Here is a 22,695-nt window from a genome sequence, read left to right on the forward strand (position 1 = left end):
CTTGTGATCAACCTTTTGGGCTAGTAGTAGATGTGTTTGGAAGCAATTCGTAACATTTTAATAATATTTTGGCAAATTGATCCAAATGAAGAAAATGACTCGCAAAAAGATTCGTTCATCTTGATGAACGAGACTCAAAGATCCGAGTCAGTAAAATGATCCCAACTTCCCATCACTAAACAGCAGTCTGGTATTGACTGCGTTGCTTTTTTCGGGGTTAATTATTGTGATATCCTGATTGCAACCGAGAAATACTGTAAACTGTAACACTGTAAGAAGATATCTCTGTAGACTGATGGCATTTCATGTCACATTCAGCCTTATAATCTTAAAGTGAACAAAATCAGCTGTTTTGTCATCACTTTAGACATTAAGCTATAGAGAGTCATTCAAACACTAGCTCTAAAGTGACGTTGGTGAATTAGTAACGGCTTCTGCAGTTTTGACGTCAGCTGCAGATGTGAATGATTTGCCGAAGAAAGTACTTTTAAATAAAAAGGGGTTTTTAGACTCTTCGTGTTTGATTTTCTTATTTTTTATATACATGATGGTGCCGTAGAACTGCTGTATAAACGCAATATCACATGAGTAGCAGTGCGATATGGCTGTATATCAGCACTGGTGGGACGCTAAGTCATGAGGCTGCATGCCTCCCACCAGTGCCATATCGCACTGGTACTCGTGTGATATTGCTCTATATATATATATATATATATATATATATATATATATATATATATATATATATATATATTACCAAGTAATTACCAAGAGAGCATTTTGATGCTACCAGATGACCACAATCAGCAAACAACACACAAAACTGGTTATTATAAACTGAGATTATTGAATTTTTCATATATATCTCACTCATTTTACCTTGTTCTGATCAGTCCAGTACAGGAAATATCCCTGCGGATCCACATGTAACGTCACTGGAGTCACTGTTGAAGAATCCTGAGCAAAACAACAAATAAAACACATGTTTTAATGCACAAACAGAGAATAAACTGAAAAAGCCCCCCGAGATGAGGGCAGTGGTTTTTATATTTATGTAGAAAGTAATCATTTTGTAATATTTTATTCCTTTAATTCTTTTTCATTTGTGAAGATATTTCTGTATTGCTATGTGTGAGCAAGGCACACAATTAACGCAATTGTGCTGGACTTTAGACCTGCTTTCAGCTTTAGTTCCTCAAAATAGCAACACGCCAACGATGCGCCTTAACACCTCCTTTCTAACCTGGAACACCCATGAGTCTACTAAGTGGCACAAATGGATTTGCTATTCAACCAACATAGCAAAACCGGAAAATTAATATTTCAGTGGTCTGAAAATAGCAAGACATTGTGTGCCTTATTGTGCCGGATATATAATTAAGTTTAAGTTTTTAATTGTCACATACAGTTGAGGTCAGACTTATTAGCCCTCCTGAATTATTAGACCTTTTGTATATTTATTCCGCAATTTCTGTTTAACAGAGAGAATATTTTTTTCAACACATTTTATAAACATAATATTTTTAATAATTCATTTCTAATAACTCATTTATTTTATATTTGAATGTAAATTTTATATAAAAAATGCTTCTTAACTTTACAATTTTTTTCATGTTTAAACTAATAACAAGACAAAAACTTTAAGTACACTGCAAAAAAAAAATGTTGGGTTCCACACAATTCCTTAATATCATCCCAACGCAAATGGATTAAGTTAGCTTAATGATTTAAAAAAAAACATATTAAATGCATTGAAATGCACACTAAATACACTAAAACATGTTAAAAGCATTAAAATGCACACTAAATGCACTGAAACATATTAAGTGCAGTAGAAACATTAAATGTATGTACTATAAAACACACTAAATACCCTACAAAATGCACAGAACAATACTGAATGCACTGAAATCTAACTAAATGCAATAAAAACAAACTAAATGTTTTTAAAAAGACATTGCATGCACAAAACAAAATTGAATGCACTAAAAATCAAACCAATTGCACTAAAACAAACTAAATGCATTAAAAGACATTAAATGCAATAAAACTGCACACTAAATGCACTAAATCACACTAAATGTACTAAAACACATTGAATGCAATAAAAACATTAGATAAATGTACTATAAAACCCACTAAATGCACAAAACAATATTGAATGCACTAAAAACAAACAAAATGCATTAAAAGAGACATTAAATGCAATGAAACCATGCACTAAAAATGCTAATTAAATGCCCTAGAAACATGTTAATAGATCTAAAAATCTTAAATGTACTAAAAACACACTAAATCCGCAACCAACAAACAAATGAATCAAAAAAGACATTAAATGCACTAAAAACTCACACTAAATGCGCTACAAAAAACATTAAATGCATTAAAATGCACAGTAAATGTACTAAAAACATAGTAAATTCAGTAAAAACATTAAATGTATGTACTATAAAACACACCAAATACCCTACAAAAATACACAGAACAATACTGACTGCACTAAAATCTAACTAAATGCACTAAAAACAAACTAAATGTGGTAAAAAAATTAAATGGAATAAGACTGCAAACTTAATGCACTAAAACATTAGATAAATGTACTATAAAACACACTAAATGCACTAAAACAAACATTGAATGCACAAAACTAAATTGAATGCACTAAAAAACAAACTAAATGCATTAAAATAGACATTAAATGCAATAATAACACACTAAATGCACTAAACCCATATTAAATGCACTACAAATGCTTATTAAATGCCCTAGAAACATGTTGATAGCTCTAAAAAATCTTATATTCACTAAACAACAAACTAAATGCATCAAAAAAGACATTAAATGCAACGAAAACACACTAAATGCACTTAAATATATTAAAGGCACTAAAATACTATAATTAAAAGCCCAAGAAACACGTTAATAGCTCTAAAAAAATATATTAAACTCAATAAATGCACAAACAACAAACTAAATGCATTAAAAAATACATTAAATGCTACAAAAACACACTAAATGCACTAAAACCATATTAAATGCAACAAAAACACACTAAATGCACTAAAAGCACAATAAATGCACAAAATGCCCTAGAAACATGTTAATAGCTCTAAAAAATATTAAACTCACTAAAAATACACATTAAATGCACAAACAACAAACTAAATGCATTAAAAAATACATTAAATGCAACAAAAACACACTAAATGCACTAAAACTATATTAAATGCACTAAAAATGCACACTAAATGCACTAAAAGCACATTAAATGCACAAAATGCCCTAGAAACATGTCAATAGCTCTAAAAAACATTAAACTCACTAAAAATACACACTAAATGCACAAACAACAAACTAAATGCATTAAAAAATACATTAAATGCAACGAAAGCACACTAAATCCACTAAAAACATATTAAATGCACTAAAAATGCACACTAAATGCACTAAAAGAACATTAAATGCACAAAAAATGCTAATTAAATGCCCTAGAAACATATTAATAGCTCTAAAAAATCTTAAACCCACTAAAAATACACACTAAATGAACAAAGAACAAACTAAATGCATTAAAAATAGATAGTAAATGCACTAATAATGCACACTAGATGCACTAAAAGCACATTAAATGCACTAAAATGATCATTAAAAGCCCAAGAAACCAATTAATGACTCTGAAAAAAACCTTAAAACACACTAAATGCACTGATAAAACAAACTAAATGCACAAAAAAGTTGAACAGAGCAAGGAATTTTGCACAGTATTTCATATAATGTTTTTTTTTCTCCTGGAGAAAGTCTTATTTGTTTTATTTGGGCTAGAATAAAAGCAGCTTTTATTTGTATAAACTATTTTAAGGTCAATATTATTAGCCCCCTTAAGCGATATTTGTTTTTACTTGTCTACAGAACAAACTATTATGCTTAGAAATGTGTAGAAAAACTGAATCAGAAAATTGGGGAAAAATATCCAAGTAGCTAATAAATCAGGAGGACTAATAATTCTGACTTCAACTATACAGTATAGCCTGATTCATCCACGGTCCAGCGCTGATCAGACAGAGTAAGATTAATCAGGCTGATTATGATGAGGACAGTAAAGTCAGCTGCAGTTATTTTAAGTGCGCTGAATAAAAAGCACAGCAGAAATGAAGCGCTGGCGTTTCTGTGGGAGGTAAAGAATAATCTCTCCTCACACAAGAAAAAAGCATACGGTCTCGGGACGCTTTGACTCAGACATTGCATAAGTGCTCTATATGAGTGATTTCACTGATCGTTTCCCTCCGGTACAAGCCACAAAATAACATGCAGCGGTGCAGATGGACAGCGGCCATTGATTGTGTTATTTTAGCTCTTGCGTGGGTCTAAAAATGCTCCTGTAAGTCGCCGGCACTGCGTGTCTTCACTAATGTACTGTACGGTAGCCGGCGACCAAGACGGGAATCTACAGCATGAACGTCGCCATAGCAACAGGCCAACATTTCCAGGTTTACTGGCAGAGAAAAGCTTTTAAACGTCAAACATTTTCAGCATAAGCTCATGTAAAGCTGTGTGGCGTTAAGCAGACAGACTCAAGAAATGAACAAATGAACATAACATTAAATGCACGAGGAAAACTCTACATGTACTTTAAAAACACACTAAATGCACTATAAACATTAAATTCACCAAACAATATTAAATGCACTAAAAACAAACATTTGATAAAAAGAAAAAAAATGCACTAAAAAATGAAGTAGATGCACTAATAAAACATTAAATGCACTAATAATGCACATTAAATGCACTAAAAACAAACTAAATGCACAAAAAAATACATAAAATGCACTAAAATGCACACTAAAAGCACTAAAACATATTAAATGCATTGAAAACATTAATTGCTGGCACTATAAAACACATTAAATGCACAAAGCAATTATTAAATGCGCTAAAAAAATATAAATGCTATATAAAATAAAATACATAAAAAAATCCATTAAATGTAATAAAAATGCACATTAAATGCACTAAAAAGACATTGATTGTACTAAAAATGCACAAAAAACACACTCTAAAGTAACTCAAAACACTTTAAACGCACTTAAAACATTGTTGAAAGATTAATTGAATGCACAAACCATGATTGAATGCAACTAAATCCACCACGCAAACGAAATGCACTAAAAGCAAACTAAATGCAATGAAAACAAACTGATTGTCCTAAAAACGAACTAAACGCAGTAAAAATGCATTAAATGCACTATAAATGCACACAAATGCACTAAAAACACACTAAATGCACTAAAAATGCACACTAGATGCACTAAAACACAGTAAATGCAATACAACATTAAATGCACAAAACAATACATTAAACTAACTAATTACGCAAAAAAAAACTAAATGGACTACAAACAAACTAAACGCACAAACAAAACATTAAATGCACTAAAAGCTCATTGAATGCATTAAAAACATTAAAAGCATGCACTATAAAACACATTAAATGCACAAAACAATATTAATGCATGCACTAAAAAACAAACTAAATGCACTAAAAACAAACATTGCAATAAAAGAAAGAAAATGCACAAAAAAAACTAAGTAAATGCACTAAAAACATTAAATACACTAATAATGCACATAAACTGCACTAAAAACAAACTAAATGTATTAAGGACAAAGTAAATGCACTAAAAAAAGACATAAACTGCACTAAATTGCAAACTAAAAGCACTAAAAACACATTAAATGCATTGAAAGCATTAGTAACAATATAAATGAGCTAAAACAAACTAAATGCTCTAAACAAATACATTAAATGTAATAAAAATGCACACTAAATGCACTAAAAAGACAGTAATTGTACTAAAATGCACAAAAACACACAGTAAATGAACTAAAAACACTTTAAACACACTAAAAACAATAAATGTATGTACTATAAAACACACTAAATAAACTAAATACATGAATTGAATGCACAAAACATAATTGAATGCAACTAAATCCACTACACAAGCGAAATGCACTAAAAGCAAACTAAATGCAAAAAATCTAATGTACAATAAAACATAATAAATTCACTAAAAACTAAGTAAATGCACTAAAAATGACATAAAATGCACAAAAAAATCCACACTAAATGCACTACAAACTTGAAATGCACAAAACAATCTTAAATGCACTAAAAAACAAACTAAATGCACTAAAATCACATTAAACGCACTAAAAAAGCACACTAAATGCATTAAAATCACATTAAATGCACTAAAAATGCACACTAAATGCACTAAAAACACATTACATGCATTAAAAATGCTAACTAAATGCCCTTAAAACATATTGCTAGCACTACAATAAATGCACTAATAAAACACACTAAATGCATTAATAAAAACATTGTATGCACTAAAAAACAAACTTAATGCACTAAAAAAAATGATAAAAATGCTCATTAAATATACAAAACATTAAATGCACAAGATACTAAATGCACCAAAGAAAAACATTTAATGCACTAAAAAAACACTAATGCACCAAAAATATGCTAATTGTGTTCACTATAAACACACTAAACTGACCAAAAACACACTAAACACATGCACAACTTATATGCACTAAAAGCACACATTAAATGCAGAAAAACACACTAAATGCACCTACAAAACCTGCTGAATGCACGTCAAATCTGAAGGTTTCTTGCATTCAAACATACAGTATGTGATGCAAACTAAAGAAATATTTTAGATTATGATTGCATCATGTCAATCTCTAAGAATAGATTATTCCTCCTTCAGTAAAGGTTCAAAAGCTCTTCATAAAATCTCCCATTACTCTAGACTGGAGAACATGATGTCCACTTTTTGTTCATGTGCACCATAACAATTATTTCTGAACAAGATTGCACTAAATTCCAGCATATTCCAGCATATATTTTACGCAGCGGATGCCCTTCCAGCTGCAACTCAGTACTGGGAAACATCCATACACACTCATTCACGTATACACACTCATACACTATGGACAATTTTGTTTGTATTCCCCAATTCCCCTGTAGCGCATGTGTTTGGACTAGTGCGGGAAACCAGAGCACCCGGAGGAAACCCACACCAACATGGGGAGAACATGCAAACTCCCCATTAAAATGCCAACTGACCCAGCAGGGACTTGGACCAGTGACCATCTCGCTGTGGCGACCCCGGATTAATAAAGGGACTTGTTAATAAACATTAATTAATAAACATTAACCAATATATATATATATATATATATATATATATATATATATATATATATATATATATATATATATATATATATATATATATATATACACATACTGTACATACATACATACATACATACACACATACATACATACACACATACATACATACATACATACACACACAATACAAATAAATCCTGCATTAACCTGCATTTCAAAAATATGAATATTTTTAATATCTCCTATCATCTGGCAGATTGATCCAGACTTTTGGACCATTACGGTTAAAAAAAAAAGTACATCCAGATCTTAAGGTTTACTGTGTAGTGTGCCAAAAGACCAGCACTAGGAGATCACAATGTTCTCTTAGGAATATATTTATTTATATATTTATTTTCATTCATTCATTTTCCTTTGGCTTAGTCCCTTATTTATCATGTGTTGCCAAAGCGGAATGAACCGTCAACTATTCCAGCATTTGTTTTAAGCAGTGGATGCCCTTCCAGCCGCAACCCAGTATTGGGAAACACCCAAACACACACTCTCATACACGATGGCCAATTCTGTTAACCCAATTCACCTATAGCGCATGTGTTTTGGACTTTGGGGGAAACCGGAGCACCCGGAGGAAACCCACACCAGCATGGGGAGAACATGCAAACTCCACACAGAGATGATAGCTGACCCAGCCAGGAATCAAACCACCTTTGAGGCAAAGTAAATGTTAAAAACTGATTTATTAAATGCTTATAATAAGATATATTAAGTTTCTCAGTACTGGGATGCAGCTGGAAGGGTGTGTAAAAGATATGCTGCAATAGTTGGCGGTTCATTCTGCTGTGGTGACCCCTGATGAATAAAGGGACTGAGCCAAAGGAAAATTAATGAATGAAAATTATTAGGATTAAACACACTGAAAAAAATGTCTTCTGCAGACTATTTAAACTGTTTATTTACAATGAGTTAGAACAACACAATTCTTAAACGTTTTAGGGGACAACTTAATTGTTTGATGTTCAATCCACTTTAATTTTTTAATTAATTTATACATTTGTACAGCAACCCTTAAGTGGTATGAACATGAAACAGTTGTCCCCCCCAAATAAACTCAACAATTGTGTGGTTTCAGCTCATTTTAAATAAGTAGTTTGAACAAACAGCAAACATCATTTTTGAGCGTAATAAGCCAGTATTAAAAGTTTGCATTACACTAATGCGCTAATATAAAGCTTGAGCAAAATATGCTAAATTAACAAATAAATTAATAAATGAAATGACATAAATCCATACTGGGGTGCATTTCACAAACAACGACGTAACACACGGCTGAACTATCATAGTATTATGCATCGTTTGGGAAAAGAACGATGTAGTGACGAGTGTTTCCCAAAACGTGTAGTTCCATTGCCTGAACCACATTAGTTATAACGTAAAACGCCCATAATGACGCTCTAAACTGCGTGGACTGCTCTTTACAGAAGAGCCCCATCATTTCTTTGTGCAAATTATATTGTTTTACCCTCACATGCATTTAAAATAAAATCCAATATTAGATTTGGTAAAAAGATGCAGTCGCTTTTCATATTAAGTGAAGTTTATGTATAAACAAATTTCGAGAGGATCACGTGCTTATGATTGCTAGCAGCTGACCCGCATTATCTAATTCACTACGATCCAATCAGATGACTCCTAAACTACTATAAATACCCTGGGGTTTATTCTATTGCTATCTTCGTTTTGAAGAGTCCCCCTTCCTCCCCTACTCCTCCTTCTTAGACGGGTGACACAGTGGCCCAGTGCCTAGCACTGTTGCCTCACAGCAAGAATGTCTCTTGTTCCTGGCTTTACCAAAACTAGCAGACGTGGGTTTCCCCCGGGTTCCCCGGTTTCCTCCCACCGCCTTAAACATGCAATTAAGTCAATTGAACAATCCAAATTGTCAACATAGACACGCTTCTAGTTAGTAATTAATTTCAAGAGCATTCACTTGCTACAGCAGGGGAGTTCTCGAGATCTACCTGAGCTCAAACTCCCCTCCCGCTTTGCAACGGGAGGGAGCCCTGGGCTCGAGGATCTCATGAGCTCAGGGCTCTCTCCCGGGACAGCATGCCAAACAAGCTTTATAATTAATCATCAGCTAAGTGTGAACTCTTGAACTGAAATATATGTAAATGGAACATTTAGAGCCTGAGTTTGCTTTACTAATATTATTGAGAAGCTGAACATTACATATTCTATTCTAAAACATAAAATCACTTACAAAAGCTAACGCGTATTCTACTATCATATAAATACATAACAAGGCTATTTATTATAAAATGAAATGTAATATTATTTATTAGAAATGAAAAAATCATACGTTAATAATAATAATATTATTAATAATGATGATGATGATTATTATTATTATTATTATAGAGTAGGATATTGTTTATTATTTTATTTTATTATTTTTTACTTTTAAAATTTGACACTTGTAAACCACTGCAGAAAGTTCTAACCAGCAGGCCCATGTTATATACATGAAAATAAAAATACAAAAGAATTCACGTATGCTTTTTGTTTTCACAAGCTTTGGAGACGTAACATAAATGCCGCTTTTAAATAATAGGTCACTTATAGCTTTCATAAAAAGGCTGTGTTCAAAACGACATCAAGTGCACTGCGAAGGGAGCACAAATGTAAACATGAAAATCGCTAAAACTGAACTGTAAAATTAGTTTGAAAGCAAATTACACCTAAGAGAGACAACCTTAATGCTTTTTTATTTTGAATAATTCCAACTTTAAATGGTAGAATGTTCTAAATGAGTAGGGCATAGGGGGGATAAGTGGGAATAGAACACAGCTAGGAACTATTTTTCTAGCTACAGCTCCAGAGGTGTAGTTGTGAGTGCTAAAGTTTGCGACGCAGTTTGTGAATGTTCGTTGGAGCGACGGATTTGGGAAACGGAAAATCAACAAACTATGTTTGTAAAGCCTGAACTTGCGACCTTAGTTGGCTAACGATGGTTTTGAGAAACACACCCCTGGTCAACCATTACACCCGATTCACACAGTGTCAGCATCAACGCTTCCCATTCACTTTCAATGGGTGATGTCAAACATTGCTGAACTGAAAAGTGGATCCGTCAACGCCACTTCCACAGCGTTGTTTAATATAGAGGTTGGAAATTTCTCAACTTTTCAAGCGTTAGCCAATCAGATCGCTCTAGTCAAGTCAAGTCAGTTTTAATGTCGAATATGCTGAACATTCTTGATATACAGCATAGATGAAATTATGCAAATACGTTATGCAAATTCACCAGCTCAGACAGTAAACAAATTGTGGACTAACTTTTTTTGGCAGACGCTGCTAAGACGATCATGTCAGCCCTAACTTCAGACATGCCCTGCGTCAAGCATGGTGGTTCAGTTTACTGTGGCCTCACAGCAAGAAGGTCGCTTGTTCGAGTTCCAGCTGCGTCCGTTGGCATTTCTATGTGGAATATGCATGTTCTCCCCGTGTTAACGTGGGTTTCCTCCAGGTGCTCCGGTTTCCCCCACAGTCCAAACACATGCACTATAGGTGAATTGAATGAACTAAATTGGCCGTAGTGTATGAGTGTGTGTGTGTATGTGAGTGTGCATTTTCCATTACTGGGTTGCAGCTGGAAAGGGCATGCGCTGTGTAAAACATGCAATAATTTTCCGTTAATTTCACTGTGACAACTTCTGAAATAGAGAATAAGTAAAAGGAAAATGAATGAATAAATGAGGGCGAAGCAGTGGCGCAGTAGGTAGTGATGTCGCCTCACAGGAAGAAGGTCCCTGGGTGATTGGTTCAAACCTCGGCTCAGTTGGCATTTCTGTGTGGAGTTTGCATGTTCTCCCTGCGATCGCGTGGGTTTCCTCTGGTTTCCCCCACAGTCCAAAGACATGCGGTACAGGTGAATTGGGTAGGCTAAATTGTCATAGTGTGTGTGTGTGTGTGTGTGTGTGTGTGTGTGTACGTGTTTTTGTGACATATCAGGACACAAATCTGTATAATGACATGGGTATGACACAGGTATTACAAAAAGGAGGTGAAATATGAGGACATTGGTGACGTCCTCATTTCTCAAAATGCTTATAAATCACACTGAATGAGTTTAATCAGAGAGTAAAGCTGCACACAGTCTCCTGTGATGGTTGGGTTTAGGGGTGGGGTGGGGTGAGGGCAATACAATATACAGTTTGGACAGTATAAAATGAATGGAAACCTATGTAATGTCCCCACTTTTCACAAAAACAAACATGTGTGTGTGTGTGTGTGTGTGTGTGTGTGTGTGTGTGTGTGTGTGTGTGTGTGTGTGTGTGTGTGTGTGTGTGTGTGTGTGTGTGTGTGTGTGTGTGTGGATGTTTCTCAGAGATCGGTAGGAAGGGCATCCGCTGCATGAAAAAAATGTGCTGGATAAGTTGGTGGTTCATTACGCTGTGGCGACCCCGGATTAACAAAGGGAATAAGCCGACAAGAAAATGAATGAATGAAAATTTAAGTTAAGTGTGTGCAAACATTTTATATGGGCTGAATTTAAACAAACAAATATGTTGAACATTACTAAATTTAATAATGTTCGTGCAAATTCAGCCCATATAAAATGTTTGCACACGCTTTACCTTTAAAAAAAGGAGTAAATCCAATGACAAAATATACTAGTTTAAATTAAATAAATAAAACAATAAAAATCAATTCTGGTAAAATAAAATGAATAAGGGGAGGACGTGCATCAATTAAACCCCTCAAAACTGAATATGTGGGGAAAAAAAAGATTAACTGGATTTACTATATTATTTAAAGGCAAGAGACAGAAATCAATTTATATAGGCTGAATTTAAACAAACAAATCAAATTTAGTAATGATCAACCTAATTAGTTTGTTTGAATTCATTCATTCATTTTCTTGTCGGCTTAGTCGGCTTAGGTCGCCACAGCGGAATGAACCCCCAACTTATCCAGCACATTTTTACGCAGCAGATGCCCTATCAGCCTCAACCCATCACTGGGAAACATCCACACACACATTCACACACACACTCATACACTACGGCAATTTAGCCAACCCAATAGAGAACATGCAAACTCCACACAGAAATGCCAACTGACTGAGGCGATCATGATACCCACTCCTCCACCGTGATGCCCAATATGCTAAATTAATTTCAATAAATAAAACAGAAAAAAATCAATATTAGTCAACTATTACAATAGACTGAACATAAAACAATTAAGTTGGCCTTAAAAAACATCAAGTATAGTGATGTCATGTGTTGAGTCTAATAAGCAAGTATTAATAGTGTGAATTAAACTAAAGTGTTAAAATAAAGTGTGACCAAAATATGCTAAACAAATAAATAAGATAAATCCATGCTGGCCAAAAACTACTTTAGTTGTTTAAACTATCTGTTTAAAATGAATTGAAACAACACAGTTTTTAAGGGTTTTTTGGGACAACTTAAATTTGTAAAAATAATTTAATTAACTAAATGTAATTGTGTTGGGACAACATGAAGGAACTGTGTGGAAACCCAGTATTTTCTTTTTTACAGTGTATTAAAATGAATAAGGGGAGTGAGTGCACCAATCAAACCTCTCAGAGCTGAACATGCAGTTGACGTCAGAATTATTCACCCCCTTTGAATTTTGTCATCCTTTTTAAATGTTTCCCAAATGATGATTAACAGAGCAAGGAAATTTTCACAGTATGACTGATAATATTTTTTCTTCTGGAGAAAGTCTTATTTGTTTTATTTCGGCTGAAATAAAAGCAGTTTTTAATTTTTTAAACATCATTTTAAGGTCAAAATTATTAGCCCCTTTAAGCTATATTTGTTTTAGACAGAACAAACCATCGTTATACAATAACTTGGCTAATTACCCTAACCTGCCTAGTTAACCTAAATAACCTAGTTAAGCCTTTAAATGTCACTTTAAGCTGTATAGAAGTGTCTAGAAGAATATCTAGTCAAATATTAATTACTGTCATCATGGCAAAGATCAAATAAATCATTCATTTTCTTCTCGGCTTAGTCCCTTTAATAATCGGGGGTCGCCACAGCAGAATGAACCACCAACTTATCCAGCATATGCAGCGAATGCCCTTTCAGCCACAGCCCAACACTGGGAAACAATTACTCTATACCGCATGTTTTTGGACTGTGAGGGAAATCGGAGAAAACCCACGCCAACACGGACAGAACATGCACACTTCACACAGTAATGCCAACTGACTGAGGCGATCATGCTACCCACTGCTCCACTTTAAGCTATATTTGTTTTAAATAGTCTACAGAACAAACCCTCGTTATACAATAACTAGGCTAATTACCCTAACCTGCCTAGTTAACCTAATTAAGCCTTTAAATGTCACTTTAAGCTGTATAGAAGTGTCTTGAAAAATATCTAGTCAAATATTATTTTCTGTCATCATGGCAAAGATAAAATTCATTCATTTTATTTTCGACTTAGTCCCTTTAATAATCAGGGGTCGCCACAGTGGAATGAGCCGCCAACTTATAGAAATCAGTTATTACAACATAATACTTTTACTTTTTCGAATAAATTTTCAATCCCGATGGATGGGGCAACCATCACTGCTTAAAAAATGGTGAAAAGTCTTGGAGTAACGATTGATGACCAACTAACCTTCTCTGACCACATTTCTAGAACTGCTCGATCGTGCAGATTCGTACTCTATAACATCAGAAAGATCCGACCCTTCTTATCTGAACATGCAGCTCAACTCATTGTTCAAGCTCTTGTTCTCTCTAGACTGGATTACTGCAACTCTCTACTAGCTGGGCTTCCAGCTAACTCTATCAAGCCTCTTCAGCTGCTCCAGAATGCAGCAGCACGAGTGGTCTTTAATGAACCTAAAAGAGCACATGTCACTCCGCTGCTAGTCCGTTTGCACTGGCTGCCAGTTGCGGCTCGCATCAAATTCAAAGCTCTGATGTTTGCCTACAAACCGGAAACATCGCCTCGTGGTTCCATCCCAAAGAGGGAAGAAATCACTTTCGCGAACGCTCGCATTCAGTCTGCCCAGTTGGTGGAATGAACTCCCTAACTGCATCAGAACTGCAGAGTCACTCGCTACTTTCAAGAAACAACTAAAAACTCAACTATTTAGTTTCCACTTCACTTCCTAATCTGCAATTGCCTCTCTGGATATACCACTAACTGTACTCTAAAAAAAAAAAAAAAAATATATATATATATATATATATATATATATATATATATATATATATATATATATATATATATATATTTAATTACTAACGCTTTCCTTCTTAGACTTTACAGACCTGAAACTTGCCTACCGCACTTATTCATTGTTGCTCTTATAGTTGTGTAAATTGCTTCCTTGTCCTCATTTGTAAGTCGCTTTGGATAAAAGCGTCTGCTAAATGACTAAATGTAAAATGTAAATGTAGTTATTAGAAATGAGTTATTAAAACTATTATGTTTAGAAACGTGTTGAAAAAGATCTCTCTGTTAAACAGAAATTGGGGGAAAAAAGGGGTGCTAATGATTCAGGGGGAGGCAATAATTCTGACTTTAACTGTATGTAACAGATTAAGTAAAACAAAAATGTAAAATATTAAATAATATTTATCTTATCCGCAAGTTTTGAAATCCCCCGAGCGCAGAGGGTTAGTTTTTTCTGTCTGAAACTCTCCCTCTCTCATCCAACAGGTGAATGTGTATCAGAAGAATCATCAGATCCACACACACTCAATCAATGCTCATGCAGCACAGAAATGCGACACACTCCATCTGCAACAGTATGCTGCTTTCTAGTGTTCACATTACAGTCCACTAATAAAAGAAGAAAAATCATCATTACTTCTCATTTTCTGCAAGTATATCGAGTGACAGTGCTGAGAGACGCATTTCTGCACACAAGCTGACCTGGTGTCAGTCTCTGCAGAGCTTGAGAACATACTGATGGACTTGACGGAACCGCGTTTCTCCATCAATCCCCCTTAAATCATCAATGCAGATCGATGATGGTGGAGCTCTGCGGTGTGTGCGTGTAAACAATGCAACATCCGCGAGAGCATCACACACACACCGAACCATGACTTGAAGACGTCCAACACACACACAAACACGCACACACACACATGGAGACTTACCTCATCCCATTTCATAAATCTGCTGCCTCGCTTCAGGCTCTCGGACACGCGCACCGGCTTGAGTTGGAGCGCGTGAACGCCAGGTTGAGCTCCAGCCATTCAAGCTTCAACATTTAACAGCCAAAAACAGCGCGGAAAAAATGGGTATTTCTTCTCAGGAGCGAGATGGAGCGCTGCTGAATGGAGAGGCTTTTTACGCGCGCGGGTGCACATCTAGAGGCGCGTGGCCGGCGGACGCGTTAAAAACATGCTTTTGGACGTCCGTGGGTTTGTGGAGTGATCGAAGACGCGGAGCAAATGAACAGCGGAAAGAAACAGCGATCATAAATGATGGAGAGAGAGATGGAGAGAGAGAGAGAGAGTCCTCCGCGCACTGACTCATGCGCGCGCCGAGATTCAGCGCCTCCTAGTGCGCGTCTCCGTCTCCAACACCGCCACTATTAAACATTTCATAACACCTCTGCGAATATCAGCATGGACCCACACACAGGGGGTTATTTCCAGCTATTTTAGCTCTATAGAATTCGGTTGTGACGAAAGAGCTTTATCTAATAGGTACAAATCTGTGAAGTCAATTTATAAAGTGAAAACCGTAGTGCCACAGCGGGTTTTTTTAAAGTACAACAAGTGCTTAAAATATTATTTGACAAACAATTGAACTGTCTAGTTATTCATTGATTGTCTTTTCATGTTTATTTAATTTATTAATAATAATAATAATATTAATAATAATAATAACAGTAACAAATACAAATATAGTATAGTAAAAAATCAATTTATAAAATAAATGCAGTATGTTGTATGTCTGGGGTGTTGTAAAAGTGCTTAATAGTGTACTGTATGATTATAATTATATTATATTATATTATATTATATTATATTATATTATATTATATTATATTATATTATATTATGTTATATTATATTATATTATATTATATTATATTATATTATATTATATTATATTATATTATATTATATTATAATATATTACATTGTTTATTAATTTTCTTTTTGGATTAGTCCCTTTAATAATCTGGGGTCGCCACAGCGGAATGAACCGCCTATTATAATATTATATTTTATTATATTACATTATATTATATTACATTATTTTATATTGTATTATATTATATTATATTATATTATATTATATTATATTATATTATATTATATTATATTATATTATGTTATATTATATTATATTATATTATATTATATTATATTATAATATATTACATTATTTATTAATTTTCTTTTTGGATTAGTCCCTTTAATAATCTGGGGTCGCCACAGCGGAATGAACCGCCTATTATAATATTATATTTTATTATATTACATTATATTATATTACATTATTTTATATTGTATTATATTATATTATATTATATTATATTATATTATATTATATTATATTATATTATATTATATTATATTATATTATATTTACATTTAGTCATTTAGCAGACGCTTTTATCCAAAGTGACTTACAAATGAGGACAAGAAAGCAATTTACACAACTATAAGATCAACAATGAATAAGTGCGGTAGACAAGTTTCATGTGTGTACAGTCTGCGAAGGAAAGCGTTAGTAATGTAAATTACAATATTATATTATGTCATATTATACATGTAGCCAAGGGGAGGCGGGTGGGGAGCAGGGTTTTGGGTGGTTCGAAAGACCCACCCCTAAAAGACAAAGATTGAGAATTTGTCCCATGAGGTAATTTGTCTTATTTTGGCTGCTATGCCACCATTAATAGTGAAATTAATCAATTTGGCCAAAGGCTTTAAGACTAAGCAAAATGCTATAATGAAATTAATTTGAAAAGTAATTTGGCTATTTTTGTTATCCATGAATTTTCAATCAAATCAAATGTACTTTTTTTACAAGAGAGGCTAGAAAATTTGTGAAGCTCTTTTATTATATATATATATATATATATATATATATATATATATATATATATATATATATATATATATATATATATATATATATATATATATATATATATAATTGTTTTTTTTATATATTCAAATAGCCAAATTCTGACTGAGGACAGTTGAATGTTCTGGCCAGTTTGTAGGCTATAGGCTATAAGTTATAAGTTTTTAAAATATAAGTTTTTAGTTTAATTATTCCTTTTTAAATGATTTATGATGTAATAAATTTGCATTTTAAAAATACGTTTTTATTCATTTTTCTTTATTCTTAATCTTTAGGAAATATTTTGGTACATTAAATGTGTCATTGTGATGACGATCTAGCGAGCTAATCCAGCTAAAAATAGTGCTTAAAATGGCACTAAAATAAAGTATTTAAATCTCATACATTGTAAATGGGGTGAATAACTGCAAAAAGGTCCACATTTTGAGAAAAAAAAAACACTCCTTATACCAGGCTGGCTACGGGCCTGTTATATTATACTACATTATATTATTCTGTATTTGTTATGTTATATTATATTATGTTATGTCATATTATTGCCAGAAGCTAGTTTTCTGCAACTCTCACATGGTCGCCCACTAATGCTAAGCAGGGCTGCGCCAGGTCAGTACCTGGATGGGAGACACATAGGAAAGCTAGGTTGCTGCCGGAATTGGTGTTAGTTAGACCAGCAGCGGGCATTCAACCAGTAGTCTGTGTGGGTCCTAATCTCCCAGTATTGTGAAGGGGACTCTATACTGCTCAGTGAGCGCCGTCATTTGGATAAGACATTAAACCAAGGTCCCGACTCTCTGTGGTCATTAATAAGGATGTCCTTTGAAAAAGAGTAGGGGTTTAACCCCGGCATCTTGGCCAAATTTGCCCACTGCCCTCATCATGGCCTTCTAACCAACCCCATATCATAATTGGCTTCATCACTCTGTCTCCTCTCCACCAATCAGCTGGTGTGTGGTGCAAAACGGCTGCCATCATGTCATCCAGGTGGATGCTGCACTTTGGAAGTGGATCAGGAAATTCCCCCCAGAATCCAGAAAAGCACTTTATAAATGTAAGGAATTATTATTATTATTATTATTATTATTATTATTATTATTATTATTATTATTATTATTATTATTATTATGCTATATGCATATGTTATGTTGTTGTTTTATATTATATTATATTATATTATATTATATTCATTCATTTTCTTGTCAGCTTAGTCCCTTTATTAATCCGGAGTTGCCACAGCAGAATGAACCGCCAACTTATCCAGCAAGTTTTTACGCAGCAGATGCCCTTCCAGCCGCAACCCATCTCTGGGAAACATTCACACACACATTCACACACACTACAGACAATTTAACCTACCCAATTCATGTCTTTGGACTGTGGGGGAAAGTGGAGCAACCAGAGGAAACCCATGCGAAGGCAGGGAAAACATGCAAACGCCAACTGAGCCGAAGTTCGAACCACCGACCCAGCAACCTTCTTGCTGTGAGGCGACAGCACTACCTACTGCGCCACTGCCTTGCCCTATATATTATATTATATTATATTATATTATATTATATTATATTATATTATATTATATTATATTATATTATATTATATTATATTTTTATATTATGTTATGTTACATGGTTTATATTATATTATATTATAAAAATGATGTAAAAATGTAAAAAAGTAAATAAATAAAATGTAAAAAAATTATGTTTGTAGACTAAATATTGGAGGATATTTTCAATAATTTACACATGTATATACTGCATGTTCATATTTTTTCCACTGTTCGAAAGGTTTAAAAATATCATGAAGGTCATGAAAAATTTTATTATTTTAACTTGGTGCCAAATTTGTTACTTAAAATATAAAAAAAACATATTACCGGTAGTGTAATATATAAAACACACACACTTATGTCTACAAACATGTTGTGTCTAAAAACATGCTGTGTGTGTGTGTATGCATATATGTATGTATGTGTATGTATATATATATATATATATATATATATATATATATATATATATATATATATATATATATATATATATATATATATATATATATATATATATATATATAATATTCAAAAATATGCCATATATTTACAGATATGGCTAAATAACACTGACTTTGTGACAACTTTTTTCAAAACGTATGCCATTATTTGCTTTGGTTCTTGTGTTTTTTTAATGAAAATTTATTTTTTTAATTCTCTACAACCATTAGAGGGAGAATATTCATTTAATTAAATGTAATTTGCTGTAAAAAAAAAAAAAAAAAAAAAAACCTAACATTTATAAACCTAACCCTAACATTTATAAACAAAATTGCTCTTATCGTGATAAATTGAAGACCAAAGCAGATACTTAAATGTTATGGAAATCATATGCAAATAGTACATGTTATAAAAGTGATCAAAATCACAGAATAAGACCTAGAATTATACAATATTTGCTGGAAGTGAATGAAGCATTAACACAAAGTAAGAAAGCTGGAAGCCTGTTAAGTGCTTTAAGAGCCGGATGTACACTAGAAGAGCCCTGCTATACAGTAAACTGCTTTGAGAATTGGCCAATTAAGACAGACGGTGTTAATTGAAACGCTAATGGATCAATATTGACTGACGTACATCACTGGTTACAATTAAACATCTCATAACATCTCTGCAAAGACAATGCTGCACACTCAGAAGTCACAGTCTCCTGTTGCGCATCTGACAATCTAATGATGCAGAGTTCAATAATGAGCACAATCACTCATCCCTGATAGTCAATTACTCTTCTTTTATCTCAACAACCAAATGTTATTTATCTGGCAAAACTATATATCTATATTCTCAAGAGCAGCTTTCTGCGTGTGCTGAAGTGTTATGTAAGGCTGAACAGTGTTTAAATATATGAGAAACAATATGTAACTCCACCCTTAAATCATAGCGTGTGGGTTCGATTAGATAACACACACCCGAAATAGCAGCTTTCTTTCAGTGGATTTTATTAACGTTCTACACTCACACTAATGAGAACAGTATATATTTATGCATGCGCATCAATCCATCCATCCACCCACCCATCCACCCATCCATCCATCCATCCATCCACTCACCGGCTACTTTATCAGGTACACAAATTTCTAATCGTACAATCCCATGGCTGCAACTCAAATGCATTTAAACATGTAGACATGGTCCAGACGATCTGCTGCAGTTCAAACAGAGCATCAGAATGGGGTAGAAAGGGGATTTAAGTGACTTTGAATGAGGCATGGTTGTTGGTGCCAGACGGGCTGGTCTGAGTAATTCAGATACTGCTGATCTACCTGGATTTTCAAGCACAATCATCTCTAGGGTTTACAGAGAATGGTCTGAAAAAGAGGACATATCCAGTGATTGGCAGTTCTGTGGGCGCAAATGCCTTGATGCTGAGATCAGAGGAGAATGGCCAGACTGGTTCAATATAAAGGCAACAGGAACTCAAATAAGCACTCGCTACAACCGAGGTCTGCAGAAGAGCATCTCTGAACACACAACACGTCCAACCTTGAGGCAGATGGGCTACAGCAGCAGAAGACCACACCGGGTGCCACTCCTGTCAGCTAAGAACAGGAAACTGAGGCTACAATTCACACAGACTCACCAAAACTGGACAATAGAAGATTGGAGAATCGTTGCCTGGTCTGATGAGTCTATTTTTGCTGCCACATTCGGATGGTCGGGTCAGAATTTGGCATCAACAACATGAAAGCATGGATCTATCCTGCCTTGTATCAACGATTCAGGCTGGTGGTGGTGGTGTAATAATGTGGGGGATAATTTCTTGGCACACTTTGGATCCATAAGTAAGGCAAGCGTGAAGTCATCTTGCATCATTTATCATTATATGCAGCTAGCAGCCACAAAAAAATTCTCAGAAAAAATTATGTCACATGTTTGTTTTTGCGTCCATCATAAAATTATTTTTCAAATGTATTTAACAACATATAATCAATGAATGTTTTATTTACACTTAGTTTATGTTAATATTAGTAAATAAATATTAATATTTTTTTGAGCAGCCGAGATGGTGCCCCCCTCCGGAGTTGAGGCAGCCTAGGCAGCCTGCGTACTCTGTGTACAGAGAGCGCCGTACTGCACCCAGTACTTGTGCTAGATGAGAGCATCACTGCCATAGACTACCGAACCATTCTGGAGGACCATGTGCACCCCTTGGGTCAAACATTATATCCTCAAGGCGGTGCCGTGTATCAGGATGATAATGCACAGCAAGAATGGTGACAGAGTGGTTTGATGAACATGAAAGTGAAGTTGAACACACCCAATGGCCTGCACAGTCACCAGATCTAAATATTATTGAGCCACTTTGGTGTGTGTTGGAGGAGCGAATCAGGAAATGTTTCCTCCAGCATCATGAGTGACCTGGCCACTATTTAGCAAGAAAAGTAGCTTGAAATCCCTATGACCACTGTGGAGGACTTGTCTCTGTCATTTCCAAGACTAATGGCTGTGAAAGGAGGCTCCACACCACAGTTTCAGGGGTTGTACAACCACACAAACACACGCACACGCACACACACACACACACCACATGAGATACTGATACTTATATGCAATAGGATCTGGATGCAGCCTTTATTATGCAAGCTGAGATTGCATCAATGGAATGTCAGACACAATGCACTCAAATGGAGCGAGTGAAGTCACGGTGAGGGGTAGGGTTAGGGGTGGGGTTAGGTGAGTGCATCAAAAAGCATTGGATGCAGCCCACTGCACTGCAGATTTGCTCTTCAGTGTTTGAACTCTCAGTAATGATTAAATCACACTGAACTGAGCTAAACTGAACTGAACTGAACTTAAACACTAAAACCTGAACCACACTGTTCCAGTTACTGAACCACACTGTTCCAGTTACTATGACCATTTATGTGAAGCTGCTTTGACACAATCTACATTGTAAAAGCGCTATACAAATAAAGCTGAATTGAATTGAATTGAACTGCACCAGGTCTGCATCTAGACCCCTCTCCTTATATGATTACATCAGTAATATTTGTAGGCATTAAAGTATTTTTGAAAATAATAATGATAATAATAATCATCATCTTAATAACAACAAGAATAACAAAAAACAACAACAACAACAAAAACAACAACAATAATAATAATAATAATAATAATAATAATAATAATAAATGATAATAATAATAATAATAATAAAATAATAATAATAACAATTAAACTAGTACTACTAAAAATAATAACATCAACAACAATAATAATAATAACAACAATAACAATAACAACAACAATAATATCGATAAATAATAATAATAATAATAATGATGATGATGATGATTATTATTATTATTATTATTATTAATAATAA

General features: G+C 34.1%; 1 protein-coding gene across 2 annotated transcripts in view; it reads right to left on the reverse strand.

Annotated features, from left to right (window-relative positions):
- Positions 1-15,675, reverse strand: part of plcb1 (phospholipase C beta 1) — a 174,358-nt gene extending 158,683 nt beyond the window's left edge. For both annotated transcript variants that reach the window (XR_012393186.1, XM_073928037.1), the window contains exons 1-2: positions 15,373-15,675; positions 880-957 (exon numbers count right to left, since the gene is read on the reverse strand). Coding sequence is in view for 1 of the 2 variants with exons in the window: in XM_073928037.1 (XP_073784138.1) it covers positions 880-957; positions 15,373-15,471 (177 nt within the window). In the remaining variant the exon portion in view is untranslated. The remainder of the gene's footprint in view (positions 1-879; positions 958-15,372) is intronic.
- Positions 15,676-22,695: the final 7,020 nt, after the last annotated feature.

The sequence above is a fragment of the Danio rerio genome, chromosome 17, assembly GCF_049306965.1.
Source record: "Danio rerio strain Tuebingen ecotype United States chromosome 17, GRCz12tu, whole genome shotgun sequence".
In the NCBI taxonomy this organism is placed as follows: Eukaryota; Metazoa; Chordata; class Actinopteri; order Cypriniformes; family Danionidae; genus Danio; species Danio rerio.